The sequence below is a fragment of the Erigeron canadensis genome, chromosome 8, assembly GCF_010389155.1.
Source record: "Erigeron canadensis isolate Cc75 chromosome 8, C_canadensis_v1, whole genome shotgun sequence".
Classification (NCBI taxonomy): domain Eukaryota; kingdom Viridiplantae; phylum Streptophyta; class Magnoliopsida; order Asterales; family Asteraceae; genus Erigeron; species Erigeron canadensis.
Window position 1 is genome coordinate 12,038,005 of NC_057768.1, and position 14,002 is coordinate 12,052,006.

At 34.7% G+C, this 14,002-nt stretch overlaps 1 protein-coding gene across 5 annotated transcripts; it reads left to right on the plus strand.

Moving 5' to 3' along the window:
- Positions 1 to 4,627: 4,627 nt before the first annotated feature.
- LOC122611260 (nijmegen breakage syndrome 1 protein) lies at positions 4,628 to 12,662 on the plus strand. 5 transcript variants are annotated; one of them, XR_006325499.1, is made up of 15 exons: positions 4,628 to 4,796; positions 5,397 to 5,450; positions 5,631 to 5,883; positions 9,093 to 9,178; positions 9,277 to 9,407; positions 9,544 to 9,590; positions 9,673 to 9,781; positions 9,919 to 10,005; positions 10,110 to 10,278; positions 10,365 to 10,768; positions 10,907 to 10,968; positions 11,057 to 11,159; positions 11,771 to 11,829; positions 11,961 to 12,038; positions 12,409 to 12,662. XR_006325499.1 is itself a non-coding variant. In XM_043784257.1 (14 exons), exons 1-13 carry the CDS (start codon positions 4,760 to 4,762, stop codon positions 11,822 to 11,824), a joined length of 1,596 nt encoding a protein of 531 aa, XP_043640192.1. In that variant the 5' UTR covers positions 4,628 to 4,759; the 3' UTR covers positions 11,825 to 11,829; positions 12,409 to 12,662. The 5 variants fall into 5 exon arrangements, 3 of the variants coding, with proteins under 3 accessions (XP_043640192.1, XP_043640193.1, XP_043640191.1); XR_006325500.1 differs by having other exon boundaries at positions 11,771 to 11,825; XM_043784257.1 differs by lacking the exon at positions 11,961 to 12,038.
- Positions 12,663 to 14,002: the final 1,340 nt, after the last annotated feature.

The window sequence follows — 14,002 nt, forward strand, 5'->3', positions numbered from 1 at the left end:
CTCGTGTGCTGTTGGTAAGGCCCGATAGTCGATGAAGTCATACGAGAGGTTGCAGGGGTAGATATTCGGGTATTGAAGGTGCTTATCGAATAGGCTTATCTTTGTCCAGTGTCACTCTCTTCCCTGATTGATTGTGGATTATGGGACATGCGCGAGTTTAAATTCTAAGACATGTTGATTTGCATGAGGGGAGAAGTTATCGGTAAGCTCACTCGGTAGACCGGGTAGTTTAGGGATGGTTGATGTATTATTACTAAAAGGAAGTATCGACGTTTAAATCATAAATAACCCTAAACTAGTGTCGTGTTACTTTGTTCATTCTAACTTGGATTCATTGCGTCCATTCAAGTGCCTTGCCGTCACATGGAATATAATATAGATCGCTCACTGCATGTCGTACATATTGTTCGACATCCAAATACTTTCAGCATACCCGTGTTAGCATTTTGCAATGTTAGTCATTCATGCATTTATAAGTACTCGCAAACTCAGGAAATCAAGTATCACACCCAAAGTTAAACAATACCATCAACGTCATTCAGGCAGTACAAAGTAATATCACAATCAAACATTCATTAATCATAACAAACGGGCAAGTCGAATCTGACCTCTACATCCAATCCACTATCCGTGTTTGTATACAGGTGATACCAGCGGCTTTCCCTCCATACGTCCAGTAAATTAGATGTATCGATCAAATTTCAACAGTTAAAGTGTGGTCTGAATCTAACACCTACATCCGATGCGCTAGTGGTGTATGTATACAAGTGATACCAGCGGCTTTCCCACGACACCCCTAGTACATCTAATGCAAGGTAGGACCTTGGTTCTGATATGCCCTCTAGGTATTGGTTGGGTATCCATACAGGTGATACCAGCAGCTTTCCCTCCATCCAACCAATGCCCATTAAGCATACTAGGCTTCCTACCACACTTCAACCATCGGGGAACGATCTGTGTTGCTAACAAGTCCATAGGCACATATACCACACGCAAAAAGTTGACCAGGCTTTTCTGTGATGATATATCGCCATACTTCATTCCTAACAGCACTTCATCTCGCAAGGGACAATAGAATAAATAGGAGAATAAAATAACATCATCATCATATCGACATTAAATGCATCACAATCACACCTACGAACTCCACCAGATAACAATATGATTCCTAGGTGGCTGAGTAGCATGGTCTTAAAAGAACATACATCTCAATCAATATGAATCAACAACTTGCATACCACATAAGGAAACACATAGGTTCACTTGAATAAAATGCACACATAATTCCTATTATGCATGCTACGTGAGGTTCTTAGGTTATAAGTTAGGCAAAACCACCTAATTCACTATAACCACGTCTCTGATTCCTATCGGTCACAGCACGACTAAGGCAGAAAACTCGGGATGCGACGCATAGTACACACGTCATGGATATTACATAAGAAGACTAAATGAATCCACAAATATAGAAAGTCTTAGCATAAATAAACTTAAGCATTCAACATGAATCCATACACAAATAAAGCTTAATCCAACTCCCACGCAGGGGGATCCAAGGTTAGGCATAATACCATACTAACACAAATGAAAACATAAGATAGCAAAGCAACAACAATGAATCCTAGAGTCCAAAGTCTGCTATAAAGGCTCCATGCTACTCTCCTCGGCCACCTCTAACCTGTGTAACTGAAAGGATACTTAAAAGCGTCAACATAATGGTTTGTGAGTTCGTAGGGTTTAGTCTAGTTTGTTAGGTTAACGTGATACATTTCATGTATAGTCAAGGTTGCCAGAATAACAAGGTTGCCAATATCACAATGTTGCCATGGACTTATCAAGTTTGTCTTAGTGTAGTCAGGACTTACGGTTCAACAACCAGCCGATGCATCTAGTTTAGTCAAATGTCAGGCCTTATGGTTTAACAACCAGTCGTGCTCAAGAACATGTATCCAATGCATCCAAAAGTATCCATAATGTAAATCATTAGGTATCCAAACTATGAAAGTCATATATGTATCCAAAACATGTTATCAAAATGTATCCAAAATATATTATCATAATGTATCCAAAATAGGTTAACAATCGTGTAGTCAAAATAGGTTATCAATCGTGTGGTCAAAATAGGTCGTCACAATATCATATCAAATAAATACAATTTTTCAAGAAAGCATTTTGTATCCTTTCAGCCCCGAGAAAACATGTGAAAAGGGGGTCTACGAAATTCACCTGAATGCAAGCAACAAGATTAAGCTACGCAAGATATCAGAAAGCAAGTAACCGACACGCAACAATCTGTTTCAAGTTATCACAATTAAGTATGTGTTCATTATAGGTAAACGTGCTCATAAAGTGCCGCCAGGTGTTTACTAAGTTGTCTAAAAGCATACTAGTTTGTCATTGACCAAATTTTACAAGTTTGACCAAATTGACTAAAGTTGACCAAATCGAGATAATAATCGAAGTCCGAGGTCTCAATTGAATATTGAGGTCATAAATTAAATTTGGGGTCTTATTTCACTAAAAGACAAAACTGAAATTAAGAGGCTAAATTTAAGAGTCTAGTAAATCTAGGGTAGTATTTCCAAATACGAGGTCACAAACTGATATACGAGGTCACATTTAAAATACGAGGTCACATTTGAAATACGAAGTCACAAACTGAAATACGAGGTCACATTTGAAATATGAGGTCACAAATCAATTACGAGGTCGTAATTGGAAATACGAGGTCACAAATTGACGGGGTCGTAAACTGGGTTGTTCTTCACCTAAATTCATTCTAGAAAACTCTAATCGTTTCTTTAGATCCGAAAGGTGTTTTTAACATTAGATTGTACTTTTAGACACCCAAATATGATAGAAAAACAATACTAACGTTGGAAACTCGGAAACAGACTTAAACCCGAAAACCCATTTGAACAAAGTTTATAAAAAGTGTACAAAAATTCTTATATCTCAAGATTTTGTTAACGAAATTACACTAAAGTTTGACAAAAGTTGTAGTAAATGATTCTAAACGTTTTGGACATAAAAGTTTGATACTTAGCGGGTGTAGTGGGTGTATTAAAAGAAAAACCGAAAGCATAAAAAAGAAGAGCATAAAGTAGGTTTTGATTTTATACCTTGAATCTATAAAATGTGTGTTTGTAGAGATATTTAGGACATAAAAACACTGTTGTTAAAGCTAAATCTAAACAAAATAAGATTGGATTTCCATAAAACTTGGTGTTTTTGAGGTAGTAAAGGTGGGGTAGTAAAATGGGTTAGCAAAAGGTAGGTAGGGAGGGTTTGTGTGTGTTTTGCTTGGAGGCTAGGTTGGTCGAAGGAGAAGTTGTGAAAGAAAAAGAGTATTTATATGTAGGGTAAATTAGGAAGGTTTCCATACAAGGTCTTAATACTAGGCCAAACTAAATACGATGCGGACACCAAAATACGAGGTCGACTCAAATACGAGGCTAGTCTCCAAATACGATGCCAAATTAAAATTTACAGTGCGACTTAAAATACGAGGTTGAGTCCAAATTACGAGGTCGTATTTCTTGAAAAATTATTTTGACTCGAAATTTAAATGGTCAACTCACGGGTGTTACAGTATACGTGGTACCTCATGAGTTGCCACGTGCAAGTTTATGATTGGTCGGTCATAGTTAGTTACATCATTTGAACATTTTTACAAAGTTCGTGCATACGATAGAGCACTTTTCCCTATTGAATTTTAACTAATTTGGGGTTTCTTGTTGGGTTACATGAAAATTTCATTGGGTGGCAGTGAGAATAGAATATAACAAATTATGTACCTGTTTTTGTAACATGTAAAAGTCACTTGTAATATCTTAATCAGTTGTTGACCACTAAAGATAAAATGTAGATTAATGTGTCAAATTTAATCAGCCACTTGAATCAAGTAAAAATGTTGAGAAAACTCGAGTTATGAATGTTTGAAGTCAGTAAGGTCAAATCTAATTTTTCAGTGAGAATAAATTTCTGTATTAGTTTTTATAACGAGTAAAACTCACTTGTAAGAGATAAATCATGTCTTGATCACTAAAGAGAAAATATAACTTTATGTGTATGGTTAATTGACCACTGGAATAATATAAAAATATACAGTAGAATTTGAGACATGTATGTTTGAAGATAACATGGTCAAATCTGATTTTTAACTAAATAAATTAATTATGTTAATAGAGTTTTAAATTTCAATTCTTGGAAATTCAGCATTTGAGTTTTTTTTTTGTGACATATATCTATAAGTTAAAATAAATTTCATAATATTTTTCAAAGCTTTATTGGTCATGAATACGTATATTCTTTTTGAAAGATGAATTTCGATAGAAACTTCGTCACGACAGTAAAAGTTATAACATATGTTATCTTAACCGAGTCTATGTTATAAAGTTGAAAGTAAAATTGCCTTTTTTAAATATCCATTGGAAGAAAAAAACCACGAACAAAAGTAAATCTCTCAGATTTAGATTTGGATATACCCAAATATTATTATGGTCAAGGTTTAAAACAAAATCTTATGAACTTAACTCATGAAAATGTCCTTTCAAAAAAAAAAAAAAACTCATGAAAATGTAAATAACTTAATAGAGAAATATCATCCTCTCTTTTGACAAGTGATTAAAGTATAATTCGGAACAGCAACACAAAACCCCAACTCCATTCATTCATTCATCAGTGCGGGCGTCGATCATCAAAACTCAAAGGCAGGAACAGATCGTTTTGAACAATCGGCTGCATAAACATAATAAACATGGTTTGGGGCCTTTTCCCCGTCGACCCTCTTCCAGGTATCTCCCTACTATTATTTTACTCGTATATCCAATTTTCCCAACTCGTATATTATTTTACTCAAACCACAAGATAAAATGTTTGAAATAAATAAATAAATACAATTAACTGGACATAGTCACTTTTTATATATATAGATGAACATCATGATTTTTTCAAGCCAATGTGGGTTCGCCTACTTGGTAGAGGTTCTTGCCTTCCGAGGAGAAGTTTTGGGTTCAATTTTTGACATGGGTGATATCAGGATTATTTTGTGTTAGTTTAGGAGTAGAGTAAATTTGCTGTTCAAAAATAAAACATATAAAATCATGATATTTTTCAAATGACAGTAAGTAGGAAAGATTAAAGTTAAATATTTTTGGGGAAAAAGGAACAACTTTTTTCGAATTTTGAAAATAAATCAGATATTCCGTAGTAAAACATATAAACCATGGCTTAGCGAGGAACTAGCATCTGATCTTAGGTTTTTGAACTTAAAATGGTTTTATAGATATTTTTAAAAATTTTCATCAATATCTTTAAAACTTAGTGAACTTGTAGTTTTCGATGTTTAAAACTCTTTTCATGTTTTGTAATGAGGTTGATGATATCATTTGCAGGGGAAGAAAGTTATTATTTCTTTTGCAAAGGGACGTATAAAGTCGGACGTAAAGGTAATTCTGACTCGTTGTTTTGTCTGTTTTGGCTTATGCAAGATAGAGAATATTGGGTCATGTGTTTGTGGTTGTCTTTCCCACGAAATAGAAAGTTGGATACTATAAATTAGTCGGTAATACTTGTAAATTTATACAATGAGGTTGTCAATGCTGCATTTTTTAATCTTTGTAAAACAGGATGTGATATAATTGTTAACAAAGATAAAGGAGTTTCGCGAGTCCATGCAGAAATGGTCTTTGATGAGATGGTTTCCATTGACAATACGAAAAAGAAATCATGTGGAATTAGGATAAGGGATTGCTCAAAGTACGGAACTTTTGTTAAGAAGCCAGTTGGGTCAAAAGAAAAAGTTCATGAATTTCCAAATAAGGAGATGATATTGGATGATGAAGACCTTATTTCATTTGGAACTGGTAATGCTACTTACAGGTATGCAAGGCATATCTTATTCACACAATGATAGAATACAATAACAGTACTTTAAATCTTTGATTTCTAGTAGTGAAATTTGATCACATGAATTATATAGATATATATAGCCACCGAGTTGGTGGTGGTGACTGTTGCCAAGAGTCACAACCCTAACATGACACCCTCTCAACAATCTGTTTCTACAACAGATATGGAAGTTATTCACTTTAGGATTGCAGACATACACGCCTTTAACTATACAGGACTCATAAACCTTTGTCCTAATATTATCAATAAACACCCCCCCCCCCCCCCCCCCCAACCCCCAACCCCCAAATAAATATAGTTTAAAGGTCTTCAACTGTTCTGACTTGCAACAGTGTTTGTTCTTCTTACACAATGAGATGAGCCTCTTGTTCCATCTCTTTCCCTCTGTCTTTGTTTTATGATCGGTGCTCCTTTCTTGTCCTGTTACTCCTCTGAAAGGTTATCTTTTACGTCCTCTACGCTAGTTTTGATTACCACAGTGCCAGCTTTTCTGAATTATTTGCACTTGCTATCAGGAGCTTACACTGATCATTGTTTACCAGTTCATCATGAATTTTCTGCCGTTCATTCAAATCCAATGATTTTCCCAACTGCTTCTTCAAATGGCATCTTGTCTACATCTAAATACTCTTCGATGGATTCCACAATCGCTAGGAATTTTTGTGTGGACGGAGTTAAGTAACTTTCTTACAATATCCTTATATTTAAGGTTAGCACCAAGATTTTCGAATTTTTCCATAATGGCACCCAACTTACCTGCAAAATCGTTGATACTTTCATTCTCTTTCATCTTTAAAACTTCCAGTTCACTTCTTAAAGATTGCAGATGGTGCTATCTGAACCAAATCTGCTCCAAGGTATCGTACTTTGACTGCATCCCATACTTATCTTGCAGTTAGTGTGAGAAACTTGCACTAGAATATCTTCCGGTAAACGTTTGGATGATCATTGCTTTTGTGGTGTATTGTTTCCATTCATCTGTTGAATCAATTCTTTCCCGAAGACCACATGCCTTCAAGATTGTTTGCATCAAAATTTTCCCACTACATATAATTTGATTCAGCCAGTTTAGGGCATTGAAGGGATATATTTCCTTACTGATGAATTGATCTTTTCTGCTTTTTTGTCTTCTTTCCCTGCTAGCTTTTTTCTTGTGTTGCTTTTTTGGATTTTTTGTTTTCTATATTACTTGCTTTCTTTCTTTTTGTTCTTGCTTATCAGAATTGAAATGGTTTATGGTTCTTTTCTTTTACCACACATGCTTTGTTCTTGCTTCTACCATGCTGGTAGGGGTTCGTGGTCCGGTTTGCCCCGGATTTGACTAAATCTTAAACCAAACCGGCATTCCCGGTTTCAATATACATCAAACCAAAGCAAGTGTGTTGTCTAACCTGACCAAACCGCCAGTTCGTCGGTTTCGAATATTATTTTTAGGTTTCTTTCTTATACCTCCATATAATTTTATGAATTTTTTCATAGAATTTATTCTTTCTTTTATCACACAAATAGACAACATATGCGGCTATGCGCCAACTAACAACCAAAAGAGACTTCATTTATTATGTAATGCACATGTTACTAAAATATGTAAGTGTTGCTAATAAATTTCTCCAGTAACTTTAATATAGATGTGAATTAAATATATTACATATATACATATGTATTCCCCGGTCCGGTCCGGTTTTGACGGTTTGTTCTTTGCTCAAACAGTAACCAGACCAATGAACATGGTTTTTCAAAACTTAAACCATCAGACCAAACTTTAATCACTCAATCCGACCAAACCAATCCAAGTATCCCGGTTTGGTCCGGTTTTGACGGTTTGATGAACACCTCTACATGCAGGTTCTGTTTCGTTCACTTATGAAATAGGATTTTGACTTGCTTGCTTTTATCGTCATACACAGGTCTTTCTTGGTTTCTTGCCACACAGGTCTTTCTTGCTTTGCCACACATGTCTTGGTTACATCACACAAGTCTTTGTTATGCTACGAAAGTCACGAACATTTTATTGATTTTTATCGGTTCTAGTTCCAACAAAGTATGATAAGATTTAAAGAAAGATTTGTTGATCTTGTATGAAAAAGAATTGAATCCTTCAATGTGACAAGGACCACGAGTTTAATCTTTCTGCATTCTTTTTCCAAATCGCCGACATTTGGTATTTTTATAAAAACCCCGCACCAATCTCAGTTTTGATCAATTATTTTGAAAACATCGGTCGTTATATTCTTCCTAGAACAAAAAGGAACAAGGACTAACATCCTTGATGTAAAATGCTAGGCGCTGGAGCTTTTTGGTACTCAAGGCGCAATGAGCCCTTTTTGAGCTTTTGGATTAAGCCCAGGCGCTAGAAAGCGCGAGCTTTTTGTACACAACAAAGAATTTCTTTCTTGATAGGTGATATATTTCTCCATAACTTTTCTTTTCTCAACGAGATTGATCTCTTCTTTCTTCTTCCTCAACGAGACCAACAATCTTTTGGGGGTTTCATTTGAAACACCAAATTTGCTCAAAGCTGGACTTATATGAGGCTCTTATTGATGGTGTTTTGGTATTTTATGTGTTATAAATACTCTATAAATAGTTTATAAAAGTTTTTCATAAGTGTACGTCTTGCGTACGAAAATCTTCCCGCTTTGCGCTTCGGATATAGACCCTGTCGCTTTTGTGCTCCTATCGCCTTTTAAAACCAAGCTAACATCTTGCTATGCAGCCGACTTCTTCTCAAAATGTGAATTGCATTTCAGATGAGAGCCCCAGGTTCTGCCATTGTTGGCCGAGATCTTGATTACACTGTGATAGAACACAATAGCAACGCTTTGATTTCTAAAAGTGAAATGTGATTACGGAAATTATATATATAGCCACGCCTCACCGAGTTGGTGGCGGTGATTGTTTCCAAGAGTCGTGATATGACCTTAACATTGCACCTTTTCAACAATCGGTATTTATAACACATTTGGAAGTTACTTAAGGATTTGAGACATACACCCCTTTGACTATACATAATTATAATAGACTGCAAAGTAGACTTTGTAATACTGACGTATAGACCCTTGCACTAATATTTAGTTTAATACTTCAATATTCTCTTGATTTTATCTTTTATTATTTGATACATTAAAATTAATTCCATTAGGAAATGATAAATTTGCTTGCTATTGTGATACCTGCAGGTTTACTTACGTTCCACTTGTGTTTTTTATTTGTGGCTTGGAACCTGTCCAAATAAAAGAAGTTCAAGTGAAGATATTATCCATAGGTTAGTCCTGTTCATCATATTGACTAAAAATTGAAAAGGGCTAATTATCTTGTTTACCTACTGATGACATTTTTTGCTTGTACATTTATGATGTGCAGGTACTTGTATGACTACAAAATGGGGCCCAAACTGCACTCATGTTCTTCTTGGTGATAATGTGTCACTAAATGCTGATGTAGTTGATGCTGTAATGTCCAGAAAGCATTTTATCAGTTATAAATGGATTGAGGTAACTTATAATTCCAGTAACTGTCAGCATGCAGTTATATTATATATTGATCTTTACCTATGTGTTTTCAAATTTGTTACATACTTGCTTGTAATTTATAGCTATTTCTATTTCAACTCTTTCCCTTGGTATTCAGATACTTGCAGATAAACGTATTGGCACTCAAATTCCCAGCTGCAGTTCGTAAGTATCGGCTTATGTCTCTTCCGTAATTAAGTCTACTCTTTAGTTTGTTCTCTTATACGTCTACTTCTGCCAATTACAGCTATGCTCCTACCTTGACTTTGCAAGAAGTCTCTGTTAAAGTTTCGGAGCCTGAGTCTCGAGAAAATTGTTTAAGTGGGTACACTTTTCTGCTGGAGTCATCAGACAAGGTAATCTTTAGATTATCTTTATAAGCTATTTTAAATCATTTGTTCATATTGAAGGATGCACTGTGCTTATTTTAGCTTAATACGTTATATCTCTTCTTTTAGTATGTGGAGTCTTACATGTGTATTGGGTTATACAGTATAAAGCTAAGAAAAAGTTGCAGCCGTTACTAGAATCATTTGGTGCAAAAGTTGATCCTGCTGGAGAATACATACCCCACAGCCAGGTTGTGATCTGCCTTCTAAATTTATTTTTTAATTTGATGCAAATACTTCCTTCGTGTCTCATAATTCTTACAATTATGTGTTTTACGGAAAAATAATGTATCAGGGTTTGGAGGATGATGAAAATACAGTTGTGCATGTAATCTCTGCTGGAGAGGGATATCGGCCTGAGTATTCCCATAACCTTAGCTCTGTACCTAAAGTGACTGAAGTAAACTTGATTTGTGCTACTTTATCTGGGCGTATAGATCCTGCTGTTTTTGTATCACCGCCTGGTAAGCTTTCTTATTTATGTTATTGCCACATGTAACTATTAGTTAGTTTATCGGTTTCTAACTTCTGCTTCAATCTCTAATTGCAGTACTAGTCACATCTTCATGCTCCACAGATGAGACAGTGGTAGCAGATTCTGAACCAGAAGTTGAAATCACATCCATGAATACATCTTCTGCAATTCACAAAACAGAGCCCATTTGTTTAGAATCCATTAAACATGACAGTGAAGGGGAAACAGCTTCTCATATAATAAATACAACAAAGTTCGATGATCAAGGAAACACAACTACTTATGATACCATATTAAAATCGAAAGAGAGTCAAAGAGATGATAAAAGCTTGATCCAAGTACGCAAGACTGATGATGCGGACCTTGGGACCTCAACTATAATTTTCAGCCAAGATTTAATCATCCGGGATACCAATTTACTATCCTCTGTGCCTTCTCAAACAAATAATCTAGTTTTGAACTTCAAACGTTTCAGAAAAGTAAGTTAATTTAAAATCATACTGAATATTGAATGCTGCAGAGTTCGTTTTAAACCTAGAAATGGAAATGTTATGCTTATCCATTGCGTCCTACATTTTAGTACTTCAATTTTGTTTAACAATTTAATTGACTTGCAGATGGGGACTGAATCAGGAAATAGTCTTCACAATATTGTACCTTTTTCAAAGCATCCATACAAGTATGATGACATATCTTTCATCCTAATCTTTTTTCCCGTATAAACAAATCATTGAACTGTATATTTATCGTATGTCAATTTGTGACAGGGGTTCTGAGTACGAGAATGAGGAAGTAGCAGAGTCTTTGAAGGAAGAAAAGAAGCGTAAACAGAGGGAGGCTGTTGCAGAGGATCTATTTAATAAAACTAAGGTATTATGCTTCTTCTTTGCATGTTATGAAAAAGGCTTATCAAACTTGAAACCATATTTTAGAGGTGGCAAATGGGCAGGGAGTATGGGTTGGGTCACAGTTGAAGACACTTAATGCTTTATATGGTTTAAAATAGGCCAGGTTGATTCACCAGGACTTTCGATCTTTTATTTAACATGTTATTTGGTAGTTGGAGATGAATTAATATTTACATCGTAGCGTGGTGAAAGCTAATTGGGTGGATACGGTAGTTTTAAGGGAAAACTTGTTGAAGGTAAGTTGGCAAGATGGTCAAGTGAGTATAGTTTTGGTTTAAATGGCTACTTTTAAGTTTTAATATGGGTCACGTGACCAATCGACAGCTCTTGTCAATAGCTTAATAATCTATTTCCTTATGAATAAAGAGTGAATTAGGACGTTTTTGTATACCTTTGAGCAACTTTTGGCAGTTTAGCTCATCTAACTCCAAATTTTAGACGATCATTTTATATTTGACCCGTTGAAGATAAAAACCTTACTTCTATCAATATATGTAAATGAGAGAAATGTCACTTCTTCGACATATGTGATGAATGTTGTGCTTATAAATTGTATATAATATAATGTTTCAGGCAAAGCAACGTGGAGCAGCCGGTTTTCTCTCCGGCCTTTTTACCGGAAGATGATGTAGGTAAACTTTGGCTACATGTTGATGATTGTATGACAAAACACGTGTTATAAATTTTGTCTCACTCTGGTTCCTTTCTCTTTTTGAACGTCCAAACAAAGATTAATGTCCGATTATTATGGATTACCCAACAGACAGATAACGTCGGGTAGCCAAAGCTTTTCAAAGTCCAATGGAAAAACCAGCGGCCCGAAGGCAATAAATAAAACAAGGTAGCCCAAAATGCAAACTTACTCGTTAAAAAAGAACCAATGATATTAAACATAACATTACAAATCAGATAACGCCAAAATATATCAGGTTGCCAAATACATTGCAAAAGTAAGGTTCAATATCTCTTTAGCTCAAGTACCACATTGAAATGTTGCTAATATAACCACATCAGCAGCAAGTGGACAATCTATGTTGCTAAATAAAGTGAAGTGATGTGAATCAGGGTTTCTTTTTTCCCTTTAGCCTTCTAGCTTTTTTTCTTGATGAAAGAAGGTATGGTAAGATGAAGTTTTCATTTAAATGATTGATGGCCCCAAATCTTGAAATAAAATGGGATCTCAATTGATCCCATGTTCTTTTGGTGGTTAGGGAATAAAGGAGATACAGAGAAGAAGAAAAGATTGTGAAACTTGAAAAGATGAAATCGAAGAAGAGAGAAAAGGACAGATGTCATATTGTGATTAATGGTACTTTCATTCTTGTGATTAGCCACTGTATAATACCGCGTAAAGCGTGATTTCATGTTAAGAATTATGGCTGATTAATTATGTTTCATTTGGGGCCTTAAACGATGTTTTGGACTTTTGGTAAGCGATTATTTTGTTAGTGATTTTAGTTCCAAACTTTGTTCTGCACTATTTTTGAAATGTTCATAATAATCTTAAAATCGCTCATATCAATTTTTTCTATTTTTTTAAATGATAAATTATAATGCTACTAGTAACTTACACGAATTTTTGAGAATCTAAACCAGGACTTTCAAAAACCCTCAATTAACCTATCATCCCAAATACGCTAGATTTTACCCCAAGTAGGCTAGTTGTTTGGGTCCCTATGCAAATTTACTCTAGGTTGATAAACAAGTTAACCAATAAATATTTATGAAATCTATTAATTATCAATAGGTTAAAGAGTTAGGACACCAAATCTTTCAAACAATTAACTAAATTGACATTTAGTTAATTAATGGAAATCTATAGACATTTTGATGTGTAGTTGCTCATTCCTAAGTAGTGTTATTATCTTATTCTTTAAGAGAAAAATAACAAATTTGGTTAAATTAATACGTATTGGTATTTGGTGATGAAGTTATAAACTATCCGTATAGCTTTTTTTTATTTTTGATCGGCAAGTTTGGGACATATGCCAATCCATCTATACTTGTAATTTACAATAATTACAAAACATTACGGCTTAGAATAAGAGCGTAGACTTCTACCACTATGCAGTTTCATGATTATTTCGGTGATGTTACTTTTTATACCAACGCCCTAATATGCGAAACTTCGTTCTTAAGAATAAGACCATCTTTAACGCCAGTGTATCAAAAATGTCGGATTGTCGGCGTATTGGGTTAACCTGCCCGACGTTTTCGTCGGTGTATTCGGTCAAAGTGGTGGCAAATACGCTGGGACAAATGGTGTATTGGATTTTACTATATTGAATTGTTTTTTGCTGCTACACAAAGGATCTGAAGAATAAAATATTGGTAACATACAATCAAAGTTTTATTTGCAGGTGAGGAAGACGAAGATTTATCTAGATACAACTTATTTTTTAATTTAACCCTGCAGTTTCAAAGTGTTACACATTATGTGTATAATTTTATTTTTTGATTTAATCTCTTGTAGTTGTAAACTATTTATAAGTTGGTTTATAAAGTATTTACAAAATGTTACAACTTGGTTTAAAAGTATTAAAACTTTCTTATTATTAATGAAATATACTTTTTAAATTTTAATATAATGTATTTTTTAATATTATATAAATGATGATGTAGTATCAATAAACTGAGATTTCAGTGTAGGGTTAATAGTAAAAGTGGTTCAGTGTGATAAGTCAGTGTATTGTTGATGTGGCATCAATAAACTGAGTTTTCAGTGTGGTGGGTTAAAGATGGCCTAAGAAATCGTCATCTTCATCGATTACTTAAATCATGTTTAAATCTTTCACTAGTTAAGCA